The sequence below is a fragment of the Lagenorhynchus albirostris genome, chromosome 20 (assembly GCF_949774975.1).
Source record: "Lagenorhynchus albirostris chromosome 20, mLagAlb1.1, whole genome shotgun sequence".
Lineage (NCBI taxonomy): Eukaryota > Metazoa > Chordata > Mammalia > Artiodactyla > Delphinidae > Lagenorhynchus > Lagenorhynchus albirostris.
The window spans coordinates 40650145-40667830 of NC_083114.1; the positions used below are offsets into that span (position 1 = coordinate 40650145).

At 56.9% G+C, this 17686-nt stretch overlaps 2 protein-coding genes across 4 annotated transcripts in view; both read right to left on the reverse strand.

Moving 5' to 3' along the window:
- The window catches only part of LOC132510688 (zinc finger protein 385C), a 57311-nt gene extending 51203 nt beyond the window's left edge, over nt 1-6108 (reverse strand). Inside the window, exon 1 of the mRNA XM_060132884.1 lies at nt 6060-6108. The gene's annotated coding sequence lies outside the window, so the exon portion shown is untranslated. The remainder of the gene's footprint in view (nt 1-6059) is intronic.
- Nucleotides 6109-8114: 2006 nt separating this feature from the next.
- DHX58 (DExH-box helicase 58) lies at nt 8115-17362 on the reverse strand. 3 transcript variants are annotated; one of them, XM_060134450.1, is made up of 13 exons: nt 17318-17362; nt 16904-17072; nt 16491-16692; nt 15917-16107; nt 14244-14357; nt 13521-13647; nt 13176-13367; nt 12237-12499; nt 11548-11697; nt 11294-11455; nt 10385-10575; nt 8999-9095; nt 8115-8703 (listed from the first exon to the last, which is right to left on the reverse strand). In XM_060134450.1, exons 2-13 carry the CDS (start codon nt 17069-17071, stop codon nt 8518-8520), a joined length of 2043 nt encoding a protein of 680 aa, XP_059990433.1. In that variant the 5' UTR covers nt 17072; nt 17318-17362; the 3' UTR covers nt 8115-8517. The 3 variants fall into 3 exon arrangements, with proteins under 3 accessions (XP_059990433.1, XP_059990432.1, XP_059990434.1); XM_060134449.1 differs by having other exon boundaries at nt 17245-17352; XM_060134451.1 differs by lacking the exon at nt 10385-10575 and having other exon boundaries at nt 8565-8703; nt 17245-17352.
- Nucleotides 17363-17686: the final 324 nt, after the last annotated feature.

A 17686-nucleotide genomic window follows, 5' to 3' on the forward strand; every position in this document is an offset into this window, starting at 1 on the left:
GCCCATGTGCCAACTGGCCAGCTGCCCCACCCCCACCCCAGCTGGGCTAGGCACCCTGCCCCCCCCAGGCCTGGCTCCCACATTTGGCTGTTGGCCAGGCTATTTGGGGAAACTTCCTGATCCCCCCTCTGGCCTCTCTGCTCCCACACCTCATCCCACAGCCCCGGAATAGCTGTCCCCGGCCTCAACCTAGGGACAGTCGCATTCTCAATTAGCACCCAGATGGTTGCAACCATCTCTAAAAGCTTCTCGTGTCCCTCTCCCCTCAGGAAGCCGCTAACTAGGACAGCAGATCTCGGAACAAGGTCACAAGACTCGTGCCCCTACACTCCCTCCCCAGCTAGAGACACGGGAGTCTCCATTGCAGCCCGTGAAGATGGAGGAGGCGTGGGTGAGGGTGAGATGCAGGGAGTGCCAAGTCAGCCTGGGCTCCTTTTTGCCCACAGAGCAGTTCTGGCTCAGCCCGGGGAGGAGGCCTAGCTGTGGGGAATGAGGAGACCTGGCGTCGAGTCCACACTCTGCCTGGATGGGGACTTCATGACCTCTCCAGGTTTCACAGGGTGGGATGTGGCAGTTCTGTACACAGTACAGTACCATACAAAATCCAGGGACAGAATAACCCTTGGGGTCCGAGGGAGATCATTCTGGGATGAATCCTGGGAAGGGCCCCAAACCCATTAGAGAAATATTCCTCCACTGAAGTCTTGTTCTACCGCTGGCTCCACGCTCAGCCAGTGAGGGTGGGTAGGCAGGTGGGCAGACTTCTCCCACATTCTGAAAACTACACCCCATGTGTTCTCTTTGGGAACCCCCAGAGAACCCAAGGGATCCAGTTCCCAACACCTTCTCAGGGTATTTCCGCCAACCCCAGGTGAGGGATGGGGGTTGCAGGGCTGTGTCGTAGCTCCCTCTCCTGCCCGGCCAGTGGGAAGGGGGTCGCTGGCATCAGATGTAGGAACCAACAGACCTGAGATCAGGAGGGTAGAGATGTCTGGGGCCTGGGGAGGTAGGAGAGGCTGATGGGGGTGCTGGGGGAGGGCAGTGAGGGCGGCTGGAGCGTGGCAGGGCCCGGCCTGGCCTCTGGCCTGGGCATCTGAAGTGGGGGAAGAAAGCACCTATGGAGTCGGTCCTCACCCCACCCAAGGAAACCTTAGTCAAATAAACAAACAGCCAACACAGCCGCTCCTGTAAGAGAAGCCAAGAAGCCGTGGCAGTGAGGAGAGGCCCCCTGAAGTGGGGAGGCTGTGGGAGAGGGCAGGGAGGCTGTTTGAACAGGCCCCGCGGCCCTGGGGCAGTTGGCAGAAATGTTCGGAACAGGGCGGGGAGCGCAGTGGTGGTTTGGATCCACTGGGGCCTGGGGTGGGCGCGCTGAGCTGGGCTGCTTCGAGGAAAAAGAAAAGCGTCAGTGGTCAGCGACGCTTCTGGTCAGTGACGCTTCTGAGGAAGACTCGTAGCCCCCAAGACCTTTCCCTCGGCTCAAGGCCACAGACAAGGGGCTCTCTCCCTCGTCACTCTGAACCCCCAGCCCTGCTCCCAGGCCTGTGACCCGGGGCCTTGTTGCAGAAGAAGATGCTGAATATTTCTGTCTGGAGCCAAAGCCCCCAAATTCTCAAGTTCTCAACAGAGGAGCTGGGGCGGGTGGGCCGACATCCGTCCTCCCCAGAACCTGATAGTCCTCCTCCTTCCTGGCAGTTGGAGGGGCCAGAGGTGATGGCAGTGCCTGGGGACGCTTTATCACCTTTTTCTGCACTCAGAGACACCTGGCTGTCCTGTTCCCTGGGACGCCTCATGAGAGGAAAAGAGACTGGAGAGACAGAGACCTAGACTTAGCAGCAAAGATGGGGAGAGGCAAAGACAAACAGACACAGAAAGATGAACTAGTGAGACGCCACACGACCAGAGACACAGAGCCAACGGACAAGGAAGGAGATTGAGAGTGAGGCGGCGTGTGTCCGTGACAGAGAGACAGACGGAAGGCAGAGCCACACACAGAAAGAGACTAAGAGAGACAGAGACAGATGTACAGAGAAAAGGGGAGAGGAACAAAGAAAGACACACAGAAAAAGAGAGACTCAGAGAAGGACAGAAAATGACAGGCACAGGAGCAGGGGGAGGGCCGCCCAGAGAGCACACGGGACACAGGGACAGACACCCGTACAGGCTGAGAGGCTTCCAGAACTACACAGGGACCTGGAGACACTCCCTGCGAGCCGCGGGGGAACAGAGGGGCCGATTGTTGAGCCTGGCGGGGTTTGCAGGGAGTCCCAGGAGGGCGGCATGGCTGCCTCCTGTCCCTAACGCTGAACCCCTGCAGGCATCTGGCCCCCAACCACCCTCAAGTAAGCCAAGCCCTGGCCACTGGAGCTGGTGGGTCACCCAAGGTGAATGAGAAGTCACCAATAGGGGAGAGGGAATGGGAACTGTAATGAAGGCAAAGGAGCTGGTGTAGTGCACGTGTCGGGATGGGCCTGTGGGGGATCTGTATCTCGGATTGCACTTGCAGTGGTGATTAGGGGTGCGCCACCGTTCAGTGACGTCTGTGGGTTAGTGTAGGTGGGCATGCTTGCCTGGGTGTGTGTCTGAATGCGAGTGTGTGTGTGTGTCCGGTTCAACCAAGCACTTCACAGCGCTAATGAGGCCAAGGCAGCAGGTTTGATCCTCAAGCAGCCCAGTCAGGACCCGTGAGTGAGTCGGAGGCGGCCACGAGAAGGCTGCGCGCCTCTCGTTCCGAACAGACGGTGTGTTCAGGTGCCACAGGGCACTCAGCTCCAGTCGAGACCAACATGCCATTCCTTCCGGCTGGGGATGACCCCACTGCCTGGCCAGCCGGCCCCCACACTCCTCCTCATCCAAAGCCCAAGATCCAAACTTAGAGGAGGACCCGCATTCCAGACACACGGCCCCCTTCTTGGCTGCGGGCCCCACGCCCTCTGAGAAGGGCAGCTGGAGAAATGGTCCAGCCCTGATCTTGCTCCAGTCTGACTTCCATCCCTCCTGCTGCTGCAGCCCCACTGAACTCTCTGCTTGCTCCTTGGGTCCGGTGAGTGCCCACACCCGCCCTACAGTCAGGAGATTAGCAACCTCTCTCCCTCTCATCCCTTCCCTCTTAAGCATCACAGGACATTTTTTAAATGTCCCAGTTTTGGCATGGAGAATGAGGTCAGCAGGCCCAAGGGGGGACTGCTTGTCGGTGGCAGCTGACAGTCTTCATTTCACCTTGCAGCTCCTTCCTGGTCCAGGTGGGCGTGTCCTAAGCCCAGTTTTACAGGGGTGCTATTGGGGGACACAGAGAGCAGGAAGGGAATTCACCAAATAGCGGTTTCGGTCACAGATGCTGCCAGGCCCACCTCTAACATTTGCAGGGCCTGGAGCAGGAGGACAAATGGGGGCCCACCTGCCCATGTCTAAATATTTAAAAGTTATAAATCGAGCTAGTAAACTGCTAATTAAAATATGTTCTGGGAATTCCCTGGCGGTCCCGTGGTTAGGACTCAGCGCTCTCACTGCCAGGGCCCGGGTCTGATCCCTGGTTGGGGAAATAAGATCCTGCAAGCTGCGTGGTGCGGCCCAAAAGCAAACCAAATAAAATTAAAAAATAAGTTCTAACCTCCCACCTTGATAAATACACTTTCATAATGTCCTGGAAGACCAGTTTCCAATTTAGATGCCTCTGACTCCTGGGAGTTTTGCAGAACAACTCTGTATAGGGAGAGACAGCTCCACTCCCACCCTGCGCCCCGCCAGCAGCCCCCCTTCCTACTGCCAGCTCCTTTCTACACTGCAAGGGACTCATAGGCATGGAGGTCGACACCCAGCCTCAACTCACATCCTGGTTCCATCTTCATGCCCTGCAAACAGCTGTCCCTTAGCCATCTTCAGGTGTCCTTCAGGTCTAGGGGTGCACACACTAGTGGCATGACCTGCCCTGAGGAGAACAGGCCCAGGGAAGAGGCTTGCATGTGCTGGGAGCAAGCCGGAGACCTTCTGGGCAGGGACCTCCGGAGTCACAGGTATGGCACATGTGGTCTTGAAGGGGATACCCAGGCTCATCCCCTTGGCCCTGCTGACTACTCCTCACCCGACAGGGAGAGGGATGGCAAGAGGAGGGCCAGAGCAGAGACCTTGAAAGCACCCAGCCAGGGTATGGGCCACCCCTCCCTCGCCCAGGTTTAAGGGCGCTCATTAGACCCAGACTTCCCTGGCAGCCTCCAGAACTCGGGCCAGGAACGGGAGCTGTCTTTCCATTGGAGGGCAGCTTGGACAATCCCCAAACAGGACTTTCAGTCACTTGTATTATTTATCTTCCTGGAAAAATTTAGTGCAGCTTGATCCCAACTTGTGGATTTCTGGATGTGGGGAGGGCAGAGAGGTGATGACAATGGGGCTTTTTTTTTTTTTTTTTGGTTGGGTCTCTAAGCCAGTTTGTTCCCCTGAGGCACAGCCCTCCCCAAGTGGGCTGCTGCTGGTCCCCGCCCTGTCTTCTCACCCTGGAGACAAAAAACAGGGTGACTAAGGAGAAGGTGGTGAGGGGACCTGGGCAGCCCAGACAGACCCAGTCAAGATCCAGGGACCAGCAGGGGCTGGGTGGGGATGGGGGTGAAGGGCACGGCCCTCTCTGGCCAAGTTTAAAAAAGAATTTCCAACCCCACCCCTACCCCTGGCAGATCGGCTTTGCTGTCCTACACAGGAGGGGACACTTGCACTTGTTGAGCCCTCACCAGGCGCCAGGCACTGTGCTAAGCACTCTATGCCCACATTCTCATTTAATCCTTGCAGCCACCCTATGAGGCGGGTTCTATTATTATCCCCATTTTACAGGTGGGGAAGCGAACTCATAGGTGAACTAACTCGCCTAAGGTCACACAGTAGGTAGAGGTGACAGAACCCAAGTCTAGGTGACCCCAGAGTCCCCACTCTTTCCACCATAGCACATTGCCTCCCAGAAGCAAGAAGCTGGTACAGAAGCGGAAGGGATGAAGGTCAGATAGGAGAGAGAACTTCCTGACAGTGTCAGTGCATGTGGTGAGAGGAGACAATGGAATGGGCAAAGCAGACAGACACAGAAAGCCCCGCCACCTGAGTTGGGTCTTGGTCTGTCTGTTAGCTTGTGATGATCTCTAGAAGGTCCATGGGGTGCTGGCTGGATCCAGACAGAAGCACCCTGACCTCCCTCCGTTCTGCTATCTGGGGTCCTCTGCTCTACCCTAACACAGCAGCTAGGCCCAAATTCTGACTCTCCTTTGTGGCTCAGAGCTCTAAGCATCCCATCTGAGCGGTCAACTCAGGACCTCCTTTTCCAGGAAGCCTTCCTTGAGGTCCTAGGAGGCAGGACCCCTTCCCTACAGCCCAAATCCCAGCACAGAAGGTGCAAATGCACCCACGTCTACAATAACGCCCACTTCTGTGATCACCTCCCCCATCCAGCTCTGGGACATGGACGCAGAGAAGATCTATTCAGTCCCCAGGCTCTCTGGGTTCCCCAGGCCATCTGGACCAGCCCCTGCTCCCTCTTCCCCTTCACCCCCACACATCTGTTTCCAGGGTGTAAAGAAATGATGCAGGTGCCCTGGGGCACACCAGAAAACCCAGGCTCCAACTCAGGTATGCAGTGTCTCTTACCGCATTTTCCCTCAGAGGCCGTTTGGGTCACCCCATCACCCCCTAAGTGGGAGGAGGGAGTAGGATGCTGCACTGAATGAGGCACGGGGCACTCTGAGTCAGTGAGGTTCCTTACCCGGAGCCCCGCAGTCACCACCCGTAACCTGCTCTCCTCCAGAAAGCTGCGTGCCTCAGGTCCGGCTCTGTCCTTTTCTGTCCCTCACAGCCTGCCTCGGCATCAAGGAACGCCAGCCGTGACCCTCTAAACTTCTCCAGAGTTTAGTCTCACCCGCTACCTAGATGCCCAGCATCAGTGCTCAGAGCCAATAGGGATATCCTCCCTGCCCCTTGGGGTCCCCCAGTTTTGAGGCGAGGGCACAGGACAGGTGGAAGGGGCTGCCTTGTTCTCCCGCACTGCCCTCGAGGTCCTCAGCGTGGACCAGCCTGCGTCGCTGACTTACCTGCGGGGCACAGACGAGCCCGCCGCGGCCACCTGCTCTCACCGCGCTCCGTAGCGCAGCGGCTTCGCGCTTGCCGAGGCGGAGGCGGGGCCGGCGCGGGGGCGGGGCCTGGGGGAGCGGCGGCCGAGCCCCTCCCCGAGTCTCCGCGGGGAGGAGCGGGCCGGTTTATTCAGGTGGGCATAAGCGGGGGGAGCATCCGGGCCACTAGGGAGGCTCTGGAGCTCTAGCTATTCTGAGGGCTGGGATTAGGATTCCTGGGTCCTGAGGACCTCATGAAGTGCCCTCCTTCAGGCAGCCTTACCCAAGTGCCCAGGAGGCAGTGGCTCCGCATGAAGACCCCCTCACACGAAGAAGCAAGCCCGGGAACCCCTCCTCGTCTGCCTTCCCCCTTCCATCTGAGCTCAGGAAAGCTCTCCCAGCCTGGCAAGGTGGGTGCGCGATAGGACACGTCCTCTAAAGTCAGGGCCCCCCCATCCAGGGGTCAGCTGTGTAGGGGCTCAGGCCACCGAGGGGACCATTAGGTGCCCAGGTCATCTTTATCCTCAGTCCATCTCTCTCCCAGCAACACAGCCACACACACACACACACACACACACACACACACACACACACACACACACACACACACACACACACCCCACGCCACCCCCACCCCTGCCCTCAACACCAGCTCAGGTCCCTCAGCTGTCACTGTTTAGCCCTGGAATGACAGGCATCTGGACTCCGCGCATCCAGCCACACTCAAGGCCATTGAGCTTAGCACCCCTGGGCCCCTGCCCCCCTCCCTCTGCCCCCAGCCGCTAATTTTATTGACCTGTAAAAGGCACGTTGCTGGCAGGAGAGATCACAAGTGAAGGTGAAGTGGGGAGCAGAGGGGCAGAAGAAGGGGCCCTGGGAGGCAGAGATGGGACAGGAGGGAGGAGAAGGGTGACTCCTGGAGCCATGGAGAATAGCAGGAAGAGAGGCCCTAGGAAAGAGGGGTACACTCTCTGGGGGAGTGGAGGCCAAAAAGACTGGTACTGAAATGTCAGCCTTCAATCAGAAGATGAAGAAAGATGCTGGGAGAAGGGAGTGCACATTATTTCCCATCTACCCTTAGGCAGGACCAGGGATGTAGCCAGAGGGAAGGAGGTTAGATGGCAGGAAGGACTGCCATCCTGCTCTCAAATCTCTGCCCTAGCCCCCTCCCTTCCTCTTGAAGGTGACTCCTGCCTGCTGGGCTGCTTACTACAGAAATAGCCCTTTCCCTGAAGAATCAACCTAGATCTTGCCTTTCTTTTTCTTCCTTTCTTGTTAAAACGAGAACAGAAAATTTAGGCCTTTACAACTTCTCCCACCCCCCATGCCTACCTGAGCCCTACCCCTCAAATCCTGGATCTCAGCCTCTCCTCAGCCCAGGCGAGATGACCTGGGGGTTAGGAGAGGATGGAGAGGGGGGCACTGGGGTATGAGCCTATTATGGGGTGGAGGAGGCAGAAAGGCCTCACATTCTCAGTGGCTCTCAAATTTAGACTTTTGATGCTCTCTCCAAATCAAGGTTACATGATAGCCATAAAGAGGGGTGTTAAAAAAAATTTTTTTTAAAAAGCTTTGAACATTAGAAATACAGCACAGGGACTTCCCTGGTGGTCCACTGGTTAAGAATCTGCCTTCCAATGCAGGGGACGCAGGTTCGATCTCTGGTCGGGGAACTAAGATCCCACGCGTCACGGGCAGTTAAGCCACAACTAGAGAGAAGCCCACGTGCCACAACTAGAAAGAAACCTGCATGCCGTAACCAAGACCTGACACAGCCAAAACATAAATTAATTAATTAAAACAAAACTAACTAAAAAAAAAGAGAGAAATACAGCACAAAGCAGATTGGTGGATGGGGAAGGGGAAGAGGATTACATTGGGAGCAAGGAAGTTTTGAGGGTGATGGTGATGTTCATTATCTTGATTGTGGAAGCGCATACATACGTTAAACTTATCAAATTGCACACCATAAATATGTACAGTTATGTCAATTATACCTCAACACATCTGTTTTAAAAATACCACCCACTTTCTACATGAGTTCTACTTCTTTATTTTTAATTTATGGAGAATCTCAAAGCCTACAAGTGGCCTTGGCAGGGAAGGAATGTTGAAGCCAAGGGAAACTGGCGATGCCTAGTACAGTGGGGCCATTCCTCTGCCTCAGTTTCCCCCCACCAGCTCCATCCATTGCATACGAAGGTGTCTGTGTACGTGTGAGGGGGGTCTGGGATGAGCTGTGGCTCTCCAGCTGCTTCCTCGGTGTGGGAGTCCAAGCCAGCCTGGGTGCCCAGGGTTCCTCTGTGGCTGGTCAGCCGGGAGCCTGGAGCTGGTGACTCGGGAGGGAGGGGCTGGACCCAGGCTCTGCCCAGGAGATGGTGGCTGCTGTGGATTCTCCCGCCCCCTGCAGGCTACAGCAGGCACTGCAGGGACAAGATGGTCAGTCCAGGGAGAAGTCTGCCAGGCTCTGGGCACAGTGCTGCACGTAGTCAAAGTCAGGCACGGTGAAGGGCACGCGGGACCACTTCTTGGACTGGACCCGCCCTTGCGGTGTCTCCAGCAGCAAGCTACGGACTTTGAGTACTGGCAGCTGCACTGACTTGTAGACCATCTGCAGACCCCAGCCCTGTGGGTGGGACAGAGATGACCAGGTCTGCACCTCTGTCCTCAGACTGGGCTTCTCTCCTCAGGTCGGAGTTCATGAATGCTGGGCCTATGTCTCCCACCTCAGCCTGAGAGCCATCTCCCCCACCACACTGTGGGCTCCCTAAGACAGGGGTGGAACTCCTCAGATTGGGAGCTCCTGGGGCAGGGCTGCCTCCCCCATCCCAGTGAGGGCACCCTGATGGCAGAGGCTGGGCTTCCTCTCTCAGACCGAGGACTTCTCAAGACGTGCTAAGGGCCACGGCCCCAGCACTTACCTCCCCACAGTTCCTGCAGCTAATGACACCTCCAGGCCTCCAGTCCTTGAAGACTCTGTTGATGACCACAGGCTCCTGGGAGATGTTGTAGTAGATCCTGGAGAAGAATGGGCGTGGCCACAGCCCTCATGGACCACACCCCCCACCCCCAGCCCCAGATCTCATGCCCTCCTGCCTGCTGAGCCTGCGCCTGGGCCCTGGGCCTTCCTGCCTGTTGAGAGGTTACACTCTGCCTATGCTGCCTTCACGGCACCTTCTTCTGCCATGCTCAGGCCTCAGCACCACCCACCTGGATGATTTCAACAGTCCCCCAACAGCTCTCCCTGCCCCATCCTTCCATCCCATTCCATCCTTACTCTCAACCCCACATCATCCTTCCACCAACTGTCAGAGTGACCCTCTACAAATGTACATCTGACCCTGACATTTCCTTGCTCAAAATCCCTCCAAGACTCCTCATTGCCTACAGGACAAAGGCTGAACTTTCAAGCCCGACCTTCAAGGTCCTCCACAGGCCAGTCTGTGTTCCTTCAGAATCTCATCCTTCACCATCTCTTCCACTCAAGTCAACCAGAATTATTCCCGTTGCATCATCCCTGCCTCTCCTCATCTCACATTCCAACCCAGTGCATCCTTCAAGACAAGTCCTAGTTGAAATGCTACCTCCTCAAATGAGAGAACCTGTGTGAAGATCCTTGGCATAGCAGGTACCTAATAAATAACGAAGGGATGGAGGATAGGGAAAGTTTACCCTCTAGAGGGTGGAAGATGAGGGGATGGCTCAGGGACAACTAGCCTCTCTTGATGTCTTCAAAGTAGGTAGGACCACCTGGTTGGGGAACCAAGATCCCACATGCTGCGGGGCAATTAGGCCCAGGTGCCGTAACTACTGAGCCCGTGCGCCTCAACTACAGAGCCCATGTGCTGCAGGTAATGAGCCCATGTGCCACAACTAGAGAGAAGCCCGCGCGCCACAACGAAGAACCCACACACTGCAACGAAAGATCCTGAGTGCCGCAACTAAGACCCAATGCAGCCAAAAATAAATAAATATTAAAAAACAAAGTAGGTAGGACCAGGGGGCCAGTCTGTGGCCCCTCAGCATTTGGCGTCCTGAATTCCAGCTCTTGCTCAACCACATAGGGGCTGTGGGAGCTTGGGCAAGTCACTTAGCCTGAGCCTCTGTTTCCTCACCTGTGAAGTGGGGTGATGATAAGACCTGTCTACTCAGACTACCGTGAAAATGCATACTTGGTAGTTGTTAAAATGCTCCTTAACCTTCCAAACCCTCAAAGCACTGTCTGGATGGGAGGGATTCTCCATCTCCCATCATACCCTTCTTCTCTCCCCGCCTCCCATCCCGACAGCCCCTTCTACAGTTCTCACAAGAAGTTGGGGTTCACATTGACGTGGTGGGTACCCTCCACCCTCCGTAGGTCACTCCCATAGCCCACGGGCACCGTGCAGTTGACACAGAGGAGCCGCACGTGCTCTGCCAGGAACTTGTGCTGGTGACTCTCCCGCTGGGCCGCCTGGGCTGCCCGCTTGACCAAGGCTGCCCGCTGCAGAGCCTGGATCTGGGGTGGGAGGGGACATGGGGCATGGTTGGGGCCTGAGAGACCTGACCCCAGGAATGCTCCCAGGGGGACAAAGGGCTCCCAAAGACCTCAGATTATTAGCACCCAGAAGGGACTTCCTCAACCATCCCTGGACTTTTTAGAAGCAGCTCTGTGGAAAAAAATATGGGGTGGAAAAAAATATGAGAGGAAGGCAAGTCTTTTTGCTGAATCTTTACTCCCTCTTTGGAGGATTTTGTGCAAAGTGGCTTCTTTTAATCTAACATGGGGCATCATTAATAATTATGCTGGGACAACAGGAGTAAATAGGGACCATCTTGAACAAGGCTGGACGATAGTGACCCTGCCTAAGGGGAACTGACTTAAGCCCTGGTTCTGGGCTTATTTTGTGGATGTGTCTGTTTGTTTCCCTGCTGCCTGGTTCCAGAAGGGCTGTAAGGCGGCTCTCACAGATACACAAAATATTTGGTGATGAGGATAAATTCAAAGCCCTGGATAAGGCCTGTTTCCAAGGCATTTTGGAGAACAGCCATTGCCTTCCCTGGAAGCCCCACCCCCAGCCTCTACCTTTCCCTTCATTCAGATCTTCCCCAGGTGGGCCAGGCTAGCCCCCAGAGGAAGGGGGACCAGGGGAGTGTATGTGTGTGGCAGTCAGAGACCTTCTAGGCAGAGTGTCTTCAGTCCCCTTCCCCGTAGGGTACTCAGGCTGCCCACAAACCTTGTCCTGGTACTTGGCCCGGTCCATCTCCTGCACAGCAGCTACTGCCCGTTCCATCAGCGTCTCTAGCGCCTCATTGGTCAGCTCCCGCTTCAGCTCCCGACTACCTTGGGCCGCCACAAATGAGTATACACTTTGGCTGGCCCGGGCACGGCCCCTTGCCTGGGAAAAGAGAAAACAGAGGGGCCTGAGTGGGGCTGGGGTCCCACACAGCATCCTTGGAGGGCTGTTTTGGGGAGGGATGCTTTGGGCACCTGGACCATGGAGATCTCATTGGTCAGGAGCCCATAGCGCACCACCACCTTGCACTGGGGGATGTCCAGCCCCTCCTCTGCCACGCTCGTAGCCACCAGGAGGTTCAGGGTACCAGTCCGGAACTTCTGGATCACTTCTTGCTGGTCCCTCTGGGGGGAAGTGGGGGAGGAGAAAGAGGATGGTAAATGAGGTAGGTTGAGGCCTATCTTCCTGCCAGCCCAGCCTCTCCTGGTTTAGCCCTTTTACTCACAATCTTGTCCCCTTTCCCTAGGAACCCTGCGTCCCCACCTCTATCTTCAAGTAGCCCCAGGACCTTGCTCATCTTCCCAGGTACCCATCTAACCCCCGTTTCCCTTAGAAGTCCCTAAAGGTCCCTGCCCCTCTACTCTAGGAGCTCTCATGGACCTATTCTTCTCATGCAAGGAACCCCAGACCCCTGATTCCCTGTCCTGAGGACATCACTCGCCTCTCCCTGCAGATCCCCAAGCCTCTGCCTCTCTTCCCCCAGAGATCTCCAGGTTGGGGGAACCTTCAACACTGGGGATCTCAGTGTCTACCTCTTCCCCCCAGCTCTCTGCCCTCTGCCTGGAGCTCATCAGTCCCCCATTGCTCTGTGCTGAAGATCCTGTCCCTTCCCTTTCTCCACTAGGGAAGCCCCACCCTCAGCGCCTTTCCCCAGAACCCACACCTGGGTCATCGGGATCATCTGAGCGCTCTGGCTGCTGTTCCCAGCCCCAATCAACAGCTGAGGCCTGATGGCCACTGTCTGCAGGCCTGGCTGCTGCTGGAGCCAGAGCAGGAGGGAGTGAGCACTCTGGCGGGTCCGGGTGAAGATGATGCCCTGGGGGCTGTCAGGGCTCCTGAACTGCTTCTGCAGGATCTCTTCCAGCACCTCCAGTTTCGGGTTCTCTGGGCCACGAGTTGCCAGGTGGGCCAGCTTATTCTTGTGGTCTGCCAGAAAAGCCCAAAGCAGAAGCGCAGGACTCAGGTCTGGAGGTGGGCAAGGCGTGGGTTGGGCGTGGGGGACTCATGGGGATAAGATTACAGGAGTTTGGGGTCCGGGGGTGCCTGACGACACCTGCTCCTGCCTAATTCCCCTGAACAGCACCAAAAGCACATTTAAGGATACCCTCTGCCTGCCCAGCCTTAGGTCGGGGGCCTACAGTGTAGAATCCTTTGCTCACACACCTCATCCAGTACCCCTCTTCAACCCAGCTACCAGGATGACCCTGGACATTTTCATGCTAATCTTTGCTCCTGGGGTCTGACTCAACTCAGGTCTCTTCAGAAAGATCCCTGCCCTCCAGCCCGTGCTGAGGCCTCCTCTAGCCTTACATTTCATCCTCTGACCACCTCACTTTCCCAGTTTAAAGGTACCACACATCCCAAGCCTTCAAGGACCGTCCCAATTAAATGGTTTTTTAAAAATCTCTGTCAAAAACATGAATTCGTTTTTATATCTATGCAAACCTTCACAAATGAGGGCATATTATCTTTTGTCATATCCACGGCCTTGACTTTTGGTTAGAAAATTCGGGCCCCAGTACCCTCGTTGGCACCTTCCCCACCCACGTTGGCACCTGCGTCCTGGCTGGCCTCTGACCTTTAGTTCAGTTGCGAGCCTCACCATCAAACAGCGCCAGCAGCCAGCGCTCGGCACGCAGGATCTGGGTCTTAGTGGTGCGCTCCCTGTCGTAGAAATCCTGCAGAGTGGCCAGGGCATCCACCGCACGGACCGTGTCGTGGATGAGCAGTGCGTCGTTGTAGCGACGCAGGTGAAGCGCGTACACCCGCCGCTCCTGGAGCCCCGCCTCAGCCGCTGAGGGAGGGCAGGGTTCGCAGGGCCTGAGTGGCCACGCCCCTCCAGGGCCCACTTCCGCCTAGACTACGGCCCCCGAAAGGCTCCGCCCAGGCTGGCCCCGCCCCGGCCCGTCCCGGCCGCACACCCCTTCCCTAGACCCGCCCCTCGCACCATCCCGGCTCAGCTCCACCACTTGTTGCTCGTAGGTCTGCGTCCCGAAGTCCCGTCTCAACTCGGGCATCTCCAGATGGTCGTGGATTTGGTCCATGAGCTCCTTCAGCATGTCGCCAAACGGATCCTGGACGAGAAGAGTGAAGGTGTGAGGGGTTTCCCACACACATCGGGGGAATGGGCACTCAGAGGGGACGCTGATCTCCGGGTGAAGCTGCGCCGCTACTGCCGGCACATCGGAGCTGGACAGGAGGGAGCCCCGGAGGGAGGCCGGCTGGGGTGTGAAAGGAGTCCTGGCTGGAGGCAGAGGTCGGGGTCCTGCACCGCCCCCCCCCGCTCCTGCTACGTCGGAATCCTTGACTTCTGGCCTGAGCACAGTGATGTCTAGTCCTTGTCCAGCCCTGTCATAGCAGACACCAGACAGTGTCTGCACCGCAGGAGAGAGCTTGGAACAGCCTCAGCACAAAGTGGCCCAGCTTTACGGTTTGCAAAGCGTGCCCAGGGTTTTGAGAGATGCCCACGGTGGCATCTGAGTCCAACGAAACAGCAGGCTGAGGGCATGGGCTGTATCTGCCCCATTTCACAAAAAGGGGAAATGGAGGCTGAGACAAAAGCAAATAACCTGAAACCACAGAGCTAGTGAGGGTGGAGTCAGAGCTCAACCCCAGGTGCTCTAACTTCACACCAGACCCCACCCCTTGCCACGGCCCTCCCCCCACGCACCTGGGTGCGTCTGTGGCAGAGGTCGTACTGTTTGCAGGGCTGGCGGCTGTGCTGCAGCTGGGAGCGGTAGTCCCGGGATGACATGATGCGCCACGTGTCCAGGTTGGCACAGAGCTGGGGCAACAGAGAGGGGTTCACTGGAATGGGGGGTTCTGTGGGGACAATGGGCAGAGCTTTGGGGCAGGATGGGCTGAGGCAGGGCCATTGGGAGTGGAGACTCATGTATTCAACAAATAGCTATTGACCTCCTTCTCTATGCCCAGTGCTGTTCTAGTTACCAGGGATACAGAGCATCTTACATTGGAGTTGGGGAGACAGGGGATAAACAAGAGTAACAGAATGAGGGACTTCCCTGGTGGTCCAGTGGTTAAGAATCCGCCTTCCAGTGCAGGGGACACGGGTTCGATCCCTGGCCCCACAACTAAGATTCCCACATGCCGCGGGGCAGTTAAGCCTGCACGCCACAACTACTGAGCCCGCGTGCTCTGGAGCCCGTGCCCCAAAACTAGAGACAATCCTGCCCATTGCAATGAAAGATCCCGCATGCCGCAGCGAAGATCCCGTGTGCCGCAGCTAAGACCTGACACAGCCAAATAAATTAATTAAAATTAAAATTTAAGGGCTTCCCTGGTGGCGCCGTGGTTGAGAGTCCGCCTGCCGATGCAGGGGACGCGGGTTCGTGCCCCAGTCTGGGAGGATCCCACATGCCACGGAGCGGCTAGGCCCGTGAGCCATGGCTGCTGAGCCTGCGCGTCCAGAGCCTGTGCTCTGCAACAGGAGAGGCCACGACAGTGAGGCTCGCGTACCGCAAAAAAAAAAAAAAATAAAAAATAAAATAAAAAAGAGTAATAGAATGAGAGAATTTCACATAGTGTTAACTAGCTCTGAAAAAATAAAACTGGATGATATGAAAGAGTGCAGTGGGACTTCCCTGGTGGCGTTGTGGTTAAGAATCCGCCTGCCAATGCAGGGGACACAGGTTCGATCCCTGGTCCAGGAAGATCCCACTAGTTGCCGCAGAGCAACTAAGCCTATGCATCACAACTACTGAGCCTGCGTGCCACAACTACTGAAGCCCGTGCGCCTAGAGCCCGTGCTCCGCAACAAGAGAAGTCACTGCAAAGAGAAGCCCGTGCACCGCAACGAAGAGTAGCCCTCACTCACCGGAACTAGAGAAAGCCCATGTGCACCAATGAAGACCCAACGCAGCCAAAAATAAATAATTAAAAAAAAAAAGAGTGCAGTGATGATCAGGGAAAACTCTGAAGACGTGACATTTAAGCTGCTCCCTGAATGACAAGAAAGAGCCTGACAAGTAAAGTGCAGGGTAAAGGCATTCAGGGCAGAAGAAATGGCAAGTGCAAAGGTCCTGAGACACGACAAGCCTGACGTGCTCAAGATACAGAGAGAAGGCCAGAATAGTGGGAGTGAGGGGAAGGGCGCAGGAAATGAGGGTGGGAGGTAGGCAAGGCCTAGGTCACATGGGACTTCGTAAGCCAGAGTGGACTTGGGAGATAGAATAAGTGCGACAAGAAGTCATTCGAGGCTGGGGCTTAGGTGGGGAAGCGGCTTGAACCCTGCCTGGGGGAGTCTGGAGAGGGCTGATGGGCATGGCGTAAGGCAGGACAGGTTAGGGAGGTTTCTGGTGGGAGGGTCACAGGGGCCAAGCTGACCTGCAGGACGTGGTCAATGGCCCCATTGAGCGTGGAGGCCCCGCCAGTGCCTGGCGAGGCTGTGAGACCCAGCACCTGCGGCAGCGGCCGGGTCCTCCGGAGTTTAAGCTCCAGGTACCGGCTCAGGATGACGTTGTAGACGGTGTCTTTGTGAGTGTGGTGACACTCATCCACCACCAGCAGAGAGAAGGCTGGAGGCACACAAGAGAAGGTTATTACCTAAGTTTGCAAAGCCCTTCCTCCCATAAGCTGTTTCATGTAGTCCCCACAACTCATCTGAGAATTCCTTCCTCCCTTCACGGCTTGCAGCTAGGCCCCAGAGAATGGGCCAGGCAGGGCCGATTTACCTCCATTTTACAGGTTAGTAAACTGAGGCTCAGCTGGGGGAAGGTACTTGCCCAAGACCCTGCACTCTAGCCAGGTCTGTTTCTACTGGGGTGTATGCTGGGGTTTGGTGAATGGGGAACCCCTCATCCCATGAAATGTCCCAACACCTTTACTAGAACAGGAGCCCTGGGGTTGGCAGGCAGGGGGCCTCAGGGGTGCACCCTTTCCCCCTGCCCCCAGCCCTCACCGTTGAGCTCCACATGCTCCCCCTCCTCCAGGCTGGTCAGTGCCTTCTGCAGCAGCTCAGCTGTGCAGATGAGCAGGTCGTGCCTCTGGGCCACGTGGCCAAAGCCAGCTCGTGGCCCCATGTCCCCACTCAGGGTTGTAATGGTCCAGCGTTTGCCCAGCATGCGGCTGAACTCCTCACAATGCTGGGTCACCAGGTGCACCTGGGGGTGGAGAATGAGATGGGGAGAGGAAGCTGGATCAGGGCCTGGGGAATAGGGGGAGTAAGGTGACCCCCCAGGACATGGCTGAGTTCTGGAATGGGTGAAAAGACAGGTGAGCTTAGAGACGGTCACAGCCGCTTTGGAGTTCCGGAGGGTCCTGAGAGGCACCCGAGGAGTTGAGACGCCGCTGGGGGGAGGGCAGGACACTCACCCTGTTGACCAACACAACCACCTTGGCTCCGTCTACAGTCTCTAGATGCCTCTTGGCCAAATAAGCAGCTGCCCTGGTCTTCCCGGAGCCCGTGGGCAGCCAAATGATGATATTCTTGCCCTCCAGGGCAGGCATGATCACCTCCCACTGGTAGGGTCGCAGCTCCATTCTGGAAATGGCAGGGAGCTCAGACCACTGGTCCTCCTGGCTCCCTCCCAGGCCCGGCACCCCTCAGAGCCACTCTCCACTCCTGGCCAGCTCAGTCTTGCGTAGGGAACTCCCTGTGCCCCGGACTCCATCCAGCTTGAGGGAGAAGGGGGCAGGGCAACGGTGGGACCTACCGGAAACCGATCTGGGCAGGGGAAAGGCTGAGTACCACAGACCACACTTGCCCCGTGCCAGCCCGGGTCTCACCTGCAGCCCTGCCGGCTTAGCCCAGATGCTGCTGGGCTCCGCTGAGCAGGAAATGGAAACTGAAACTGAGGGGAGGAGCCAGCCCTGCAGAGATCAACCTAGGAATCTCCCTTCGCTGCCCCACAGAAAAAACTTTGTGCGCTCCAGGGGGCCCGGGTGGGGGGCTATGGTGGGTGAGGGGGGAGTGAGAGGGTGAGGGGTGGAGGGAGGGGGAGAAGTGCTGCTGACAGCAAGGCACCCTCTCTTTCCTCCTGGGTGCTGCTAGCCCCTCCCCCAGGAGTGGAGTCTTCACATGGACCAGGAGCAGACAGCAGGGAGAAGTGGGGGGCTGCAGCCCGGCAAGCCCCACCGCCCCGGGGGCGCGGGACA

Coding starts and splice junctions, on each gene's coding strand:
- DHX58 (XM_060134450.1), bottom strand. CDS start 17,071: ATGGAGCTGCGACCCTACCAGTGGGAGGTGATCATGCCTGCCCTGGAG. Junction 13,368..13,520: donor GGTGGAGCTGAGCCGGGATG/GTGCGAGGGGCG, acceptor GCCCTCCCTCAG/CGGCTGAGGCGGGGCTCCAG. Junction 11,456..11,547: donor ATGAGATCTCCATGGTCCAG/GTGCCCAAAGCA, acceptor CTCTTTTCCCAG/GCAAGGGGCCGTGCCCGGGC.